At 33.3% G+C, this 7873-nt stretch overlaps 1 protein-coding gene across 1 annotated transcript; it reads left to right on the forward strand.

Annotated features, from left to right (window-relative positions):
- Positions 1-2058: 2058 nt before the first annotated feature.
- On the forward strand, positions 2059-7442 carry LOC145015350 (Helicase protein with RING/U-box domain-containing protein). The gene is made up of 13 exons (XM_078973813.1): positions 2059-2390; positions 2754-2840; positions 2956-4061; positions 4134-4256; positions 4341-4625; positions 4722-4807; positions 5311-5380; positions 5493-5621; positions 5712-5945; positions 6034-6138; positions 6761-6913; positions 7001-7170; positions 7246-7442. The coding sequence occupies exons 1-13, from the start codon at positions 2351-2353 to the stop codon at positions 7316-7318; spliced, it is 2661 nt and encodes an 886-aa protein (XP_078829939.1). The 5' UTR covers positions 2059-2350; the 3' UTR covers positions 7319-7442.
- The last annotated feature ends 431 nt before the right edge of the window (positions 7443-7873 follow it).

Here is a 7873-nt window from a genome sequence, read left to right on the forward strand (position 1 = left end):
TTTCAGCAACATTTCACAATAAAAACAAAGAAAAATAGGAAATTAGCAAGATTTCAAAAAAAAAAAAACAAGAGAAACAAGATTCACAGCAAAAATAAAGTAACAAAAGGAAAAAAAAAACAACAATTGCATAAAACTATACACCAAATCTGATTTCAGGAGAAAAAAACAAGTTTTCACCTCAATATCATTCCTGTGCAGCAAAATTGAAATTGGTCAAACAACCCTAACAGTCGATCAGCCTTCAAAACCATGTATCATAAATAACAACAAATTAGGGGGGAAAATGATTTCATGCGTAGACTAAAAGAACAGATTTCACAGAAATCGATTTTTAGAAAATTAGAGAAAAACAAACCTGGTGCCCCAAGGCGGTTCCGTTGCGGTCGTCAACGCCGTCGAGGTCGATACCATCACTGGCGATGATGGCGTTGTCGAAGAAGTGTTCGAAGATTGGTGTTAACGTTTTGATCTTGATGGTAGGAGTGAATATGAGAAGTTGTCGGAAACTCGTGTGTGTGAGGTCGAAGATAGAGGCGACTAAGTTGTCCGAGGTCGACGATGGGAGGGGGTTGACAGAGTTGGTCGCCGATGGGAGGAGATGATCGGTGCTGGAGTTGTCGAATATGGGAAAAGACCAAAGATATGATGATTCACAGAATGTGTATGAGGGCAAAAGAGGGAAGAGTGCGTTCCTTTTCTATTCAGATATATGTTCAAGTCTGAATGTTTAAGAGGCTTCTAAAAAGTTTAATAGACTTTAATTCATAGGCTACCAAACACTCTTAATCCGAATAATTAAGAGGTTGCCTCTTAATTTGTCAATTAAGATGCTACCAAACAACCCCTTAGTAAAAGATATCTATAGACATATCACACTCCAAATTTGGATTACGAAAATACATAATTTTTTAGATCAAAAATAAACTATAAAGTAAAAATATATAAAAAAACAACAACTTTGAGGAAGATAAATATCTTAATTGCAAATCCAAACATAATTATTGTTGATAAAACATAAATTATTCGATTACCTAAGGGTTGAAATGACTATCATCGGGATGATATTTTTCATTCAAATGGAGGTGACAGCGGATGCACAAATTTTGTTTGGTATTCAACTCGATATACATCAAACCTCCTATACAATTGAATCATATGGTAAAAGTCAGTGTGGGTTAAACAACATATTGCTGCAAAAACATGATCGCACGCCTTACCACGACTGTGTCATTTCCCACATGTTAAGTTGCAAATCTATAACACAAGTTTACTTAAAATCCATTACTTGAAAAATGTTGCACAATCCTCTAAAGCACCATCCATGCATAATATTTTGCTATTTATATAGTATTTTACCATCCAAGACAATTCGTTAAATATAAATCCATTGAGTGTACTCAAAGACAACCTCAACGAGAGTTGTCATCAACAAATTGCGTTCATGAACCGATAACATCTAAATAGAGATTTTAGAATATCAATATTGATTGTATTTCAGCGAATGTTCGAGTAATAAACTCTTGCCTATTTCGCATGACTAATATTTGCAAGCCTTTCATATGCGGCGGGGCATAATCGAAGAAAATATTCTTGAAAATCACATTCTATGTGATTTGCAAGTTCGCCAAAACAAATGATAAAACATGGTGTTTCCACCAAACTCTTGAGCTCCACACTCTTACAAAATTACTCATGATATAAATAAGAGAATACCTGACGTAGGAAAAAGTTATTACATCGTCCATATTAATTATGAATAATACTTCCCTAATATCTCTAAAAGATTGTTTCAACCTTATTAGGAACCATGTAAAAAAATCGACACTATTTGTCCCCGATCAAACAAAATGTTATAAGCAGAGTCTAGTTATTTCTATCCAGAACAACCGTGATCCACATAAAATCGCGCCACAACTTAATGTGCTAGTACGTGTTGCAACCACACATGATGGCATCCCAAAGTCACCCGAAACCAACTTTCTTATTCCATAAAATCAATAAATAACATACCAGAAAACATACGGTTACAACACTCTCCTATTTACTGGATTTTGTCCCTAAAATCCGATTTCACAAACAACTCCGGATAGTATCCGATCATCCCCGCAACAACAACAATCAACAAAGGGTATTGTAATTTGTCTATATTTAATTACTATTTATTGTATTTATTCCCACGGGTTAGAAAGCGTGCTATGTGGAACAGTTGCATCGCCCATACTATAAATATTAGTTTTTCCCGCGACGACTGATAACCCCCTCACTCATTTCGAAGCAGAAACTCATATCCTGCCCCCCTTTTCATCAATAGAAACCCTAATTCTGTTCCATTCCATTGTTACGCGTCATGAAGCTTCGTTCTCGCTCGTCTGATCCTTCTGACAAAGGTAATATGTGAATCTATCACAATGTTTTCTGGATGCTCTTGATTTGCGTATTTTTGGCTTGCTTCGCTTGTGTTTGGTTGATCTTGCTGTTTTTCACTGAATGGACTGAAGAAAAGTAGGTTCTTTGTTTTTTCTGTAATCTGAGTGTTTTTCTAGTTTCTCCTAAAAAGGAAAGGAGACTTGACGTTCAGAAGTTGTTTCGGAAGATCTGCCATCAGTATTATACTATTATGTTATATGGTTATCAATGAATCGTATGTTGTTTTTAGTTTTATCTGTAACTCGAGAGTTGTATGACTGAAAAACTGCTCTCCGTGTTATGGTTATCTAACTGGTTTTCAACTTGATTTCATTCGATTGTAGGTAAGGGCATTATGGATCTCTCAGATAATGAAGACAACAGTCATTTGTCTTCTGAGGATTCCGATTACAACGAATCTAGTTTTGAAGGTACCTCTTGATTCCCTTAATTACTTTCCATGTCAAAGTAATTGGGGTTTTTTCTTACACACAAAGGAAAATGGTTATCTCTAGTTGATCTATGTAGTGTTTTATGTGAATGTAGGTATTGAAAATGAAGAAGTGGTTCCAGATTATGTAACAGATTCTGAAGATGATAAGCCAAAGAGAAGGAAATCCGTTTCACGAAGGTGGAAGAGAAAAGCTCAGGAAAATGAGGAACAATCGGATGAAGAAACAGTGGTTGAAGTTGATAATATCGGTCTTGAAGAAGAAGAAGATGTTGTTGAAGTTAAAAAAAGAACACACACAAAAAGGAAGAAGAAGACAAAACCAACATTATTATGGGAAATTTGGGAAGAAGAAACTGAGAAATGGCTTGACCAACATATGAATGAGGATATTGATTTAGATAATTTGAATGAACTAGTGGCAGAAACTGTTGAGCCATCACCTGATTTGATCATGCCACTTTTAAGGTACCAAAAAGAATGGTTAGCATGGGGATTAAAGCAAGAAGAATCTCCTTCAAGAGGTGGGATTCTTGCTGATGAAATGGGAATGGGGAAAACTGTTCAAGCTATTGCCCTTGTACTTGCTAAACGTGCACTTTGTTACGAATTCGGTCAACAAGTTGACTTTTCAAGTGATTCTTCTTTGCCATGTGTCAAAGCAACCCTTGTGATATGCCCATTAATTGCTGTCATGCAATGGGTCAATGAAATTGATCGATTCACTTCAAAAGGAAGCAATAAGGTATTGGTGTATCATGGAGCCAATAGATCAAAAACATTTTCTGAATTTTCTGAATATGATTTTATCATCACTACATACTCCATTGTCGAAGCTGAGTATCGAAAAAACGTGATGCCACCAAAAGACAGATGCAAATGGTGTGGAAAACTATTTTACAAAAGGAAACTACAAATTCACTTAAAATACTTCTGTGGTCCTGATGCTGTTAAAACCACAAAACAATCAAAACAGAGCAAAAAGAATGGAAAACTTGGGACAAAATTGTCATTGTCAAAGGAAGATTTATCAGATGATGAAGGTGATTATAAAAAGAAAAGCAACAAGAACAAAAAGCGCCAAAAGAAAGAGAAATCTGAAACCTTGGTTCCTTCTGAAAGTCCCTCTTGTTCTGGATATAAATCGGTTATGAAATCTATCTTACACTCTGTTAAATGGGATCGTTTGATTTTAGATGAGGTATGTTTTTTAAAAGTTTTGAAGCTTATTAGACACTATTACTTACATATTTTTATATATATATATACACAGGCTCATTACATAAAAGACAGACGTTGTAATACAACCCGAGCTGTTTTTGCTTTAGAATCTTCATATAAATGGGCTTTAAGTGGGACCCCTCTTCAGAATCGTGTTGGAGAACTCTACTCACTTGTAAGTATTGTTTTATTTTTCTTAGTTAAGTTTGTAGTTTTCCTTCATTCAATTCTGAATTATGATTTTCAATTTTCTTATTAGGTTCGTTTCTTACAAATAACTCCATATTCTTATTACCTATGTAAAGACTGTGATTGTAAAGTGCTTGATTATAGTCCAAATTCAACATGCCCAAACTGCCCTCACAAATCAGTGAGACACTTTTGTTGGTGGAATAAATATGTTGCTAATCCAATTGCAAATAGAGGGTGTAGTGATGATGGTAAAAGAGCCATGATTTTGTTGAAAGATAAGGTTTTGAAAAGTATATTGTTAAGGCGTACTAAAAAGGGTAGAGCTGCAGATCTTGCACTTCCTCCTAGAATTGTAAGTTATTTTATTTATTTATTTTATTTATTTTATTGAATCAAGAAAAGTAGAAAACTCATTTTATTTGGTTTTTCATTTCTAAATTATTTACAGATTACACTGAGGCGGGACTACCTTGATATTACAGAGCAAGACTATTACACTTCACTTTATAGTGAAAGTCAAGCACAGTTTAATACGTATAAATATAATCCTCTTTCTATCCAATTTTTTATTTCTCCAAATCATTTAGTTCACAAATTTTATAATAAGAGCAAATTACAAATTTGGTCCCTGTGTTTTTCTTAAAATTCCAAAATTGGATTTTTTTTTTCTTAAGTTTGCTTTTTACAGTGGATATAGTCCCTGTGATTTACTCAAAGTTACAAGTTAAGTCCAAATTTTGAAGCCATTTTATATGGGTCAAGAGCTACATCTGCAATGAAAAGCGAATTTAATAGTATTAAAATTTTGGACTAAACTTGTAATTTTGAGTAAGAATAAGGACCAAATGTGTAATATACTCTTATATCAATGTCATTTTGGTAATTTATGTCTTGGAATCGCCCATCTAGACTTAAAGACTACTTTTTGGACTTCTGTTAATTTTTTATAGTGGAACCCTGATAACTGATTTTGGTATTTTATATCTTAAAAATATTTTTTCCATAATTTGTTTTTTTTTTATTTTTTTTATTTGCAGATATGTTGAAGCAGGAACATTGATGAACAACTACGCTCATATTTTTGACCTTTTAACACGCTTGCGCCAGGTCACCATCTTAAAAACATGATTATACCGACAATTCTTTGAGTTTTTAATGTTATTCCATGTATAATACATTTAATATTAAATAATAAATATATAAAATATTAACATTTCAGGCTGTTGATCATCCTTATCTTGTGGTGTACTCCAAGACTGCTGTTGCAAGGAGGGCAAATGAGTCAAAACCCATTGATGAACAAGAACAAGTTTGTGGTTTATGTCATGATGTGGCAGAAGACCCTGTGGTACTACTACTACTACTACTAATATATTGACTTTTTTCTAGCATTTAAGGTAAAGTTTGTTGTGTTTAAATTGAATTATTTTATTTATAGGTGACATCATGTGAACATGTGTTTTGTAAATCATGTCTGATTGACTTTTGTGGAAGCTTTGGTCAACCTTCGTGTCCTTCATGTTCAAAACCACTTACAGTTGACTTCACTGCAAAATCCGATCAAGAAGATTACAAAAAAGCTAAAACTACTTTAAAAGGATTTAAGTCAACAAGTATTATCAACAGAATTCGTTTGGATGATTTCCAAACAAGCACCAAAATTGACGCCCTTGTATGTTTGTTGTCATTTTATATTTTCCAACTTTTTTTTTTAAAATTTTTTGTTGATGTGAGAATCTAAAATTTACTAATTTTTTCAGAGGGAAGAAATCAGATTTATGGTTGAAAGAGATGGTTCTGCTAAAGGAATTGTGTTCAGCCAGTTCACGTCATTTCTTGATCTCATTAAATATTCTTTGGAAAAGGTAAAAATTGTCATTATCCAATTTATAATATTTGCAGAAATGGTCCTTACTTATTGGAAAATTACAGAAATAGTCCCTTTCCAATATGAAATTTACAGAAATTGTTCCTTTCTAATAGTTAATTTACAGAAACTGTCCCTTTCTAATAGTAAATTTACAGAAATGGTCCCTGGGTTTCACAAAAATTACAGAAATGGTCCCTGCTTGATTGAAAAATTATAGAAATAGCCCATACCTAATATAGGGGATTTATAGGAATGGTTTTTGTTTTTCACAAAGTTAACGAAATGGTCCCTGCCTAACAGCGAATTTAGACACAAAATTACAGAAATGGTCCCTGCCTGATTGAAAAATTACAGAAATTGCCCCTACATAATAAGGGATTTATAGGAATGGTTTTTGTTTTTAATAAAGTTACTGAAATGGTCCCTGCCTAACAGCAAATTTTGACACAAAATTACAGAAATGGTCCCTGCCTAATTGCGAATTTACCAACATGGTCCTTGTGTTTCACAGAAGTTACAGAAATGGACCCTATGTATTTAAATTTGGAAACATAAAATAAAATGGCAGAGTATTTGGATTTTAAAAAGTCAAACGTTGACCGGTGAGAATTTTGCAGAGTGGTGTGAAATGTGTTCAGTTGGATGGATCAATGAGTATGTCTGCAAGAGAAAGTGTAATTACAAGATTTACAGAGGATGGAGAGTGTAAAATCTTTTTAATGAGCTTAAAAGCGGGAGGTGTTGCTTTGAATCTTACAGTTGCCTCACATGTAAGTGTTTATAAAATTTTCTATTTTTTAATATATTTTTAAATAATAATATAGATATATATTTTTTTGTTATTTAATAAATGTCAGGTGTTTTTGATGGACCCGTGGTGGAATCCTGCGGTGGAGCAGCAAGCGCAGGATAGAATCCATCGGATAGGTCAATACAAACCGATTAGGGTTGTGAGGTTTGTGATAGAGAATACAATTGAAGAGAGGATTTTGAATCTTCAAGAGAAGAAGAAATTGGTGTTTGAGGGGTAAATTTGGTTTTTCACTGTGACTTTTGATTTGTAGTTTTGATTTTTGGTTTAAATTTGTATTTTTGTTTACAGGACTGTTGGAGGGTGTAATGAAGCTCTTGGAAGGTTGACTGAGGCTGATATGAGATTTCTTTTTGCAAACTAGTTTGATGTTTTAAATGTTTTGAAGTTTGTTTACTTTTATCGATGTGTGGGCTTGTGGAATATATTTAGCAGAAAGAACCATCCTTTTTAAGTAATCAATCTAAGTTCTTTTGAAAATTATGTCATTGATGCCTATGATCAATAAAGATAAACAATATATAACTTTTATAAGATATTTAGTATTTACAACTGATATTTTGGAAGATGTATAGAAAGAAAATAAAACATAATAAATTAACTTGGGAACCAATGTGGTGATGTGTTTGGTTTTGAGTGAAACATTTTGAGTTTTCACATTAAGAAATAGAACTGACTTGACATACATGATCGGTTGACAAAAACTTGATGCTTTCATTTGAATCCTGTCACAGGAATGAAAAATTATTTTGTTTTAGTATGAACTAGTGTTTGAGTTTGTGTTTTGTTGCGGGTTGTTACGTGTCTTTTGATGCGTATTAGACATAAAAATTGATTAAGCCAGTACAATATAAACACTAGTAGTATAAAAGAAATGAGCTTTAGGTGATTTATCGAAAGTTAAGAAGAGTTTAGGGAC

The sequence above is a fragment of the Lactuca saligna genome, chromosome 9 (assembly GCF_052625555.1).
Source record: "Lactuca saligna cultivar CGN05327 chromosome 9, ASM5262555v1, whole genome shotgun sequence".
Taxonomy (NCBI): domain Eukaryota; kingdom Viridiplantae; phylum Streptophyta; class Magnoliopsida; order Asterales; family Asteraceae; genus Lactuca; species Lactuca saligna.

Bases quoted from the DNA above. Each gene is read 5' to 3' on its own strand.
- LOC145015350 (XM_078973813.1), top strand. From the start codon at position 2,351: ATGAAGCTTCGTTCTCGCTCGTCTGATCCTTCTGACAAAG. The intron at 4,257-4,340 runs GTAAGTATTGTT...TTTTCTTATTAG, and splicing joins TTGGAGAACTCTACTCACTT to GTTCGTTTCTTACAAATAAC. The intron at 6,914-7,000 runs GTAAGTGTTTAT...AATAAATGTCAG, and splicing joins ATCTTACAGTTGCCTCACAT to GTGTTTTTGATGGACCCGTG.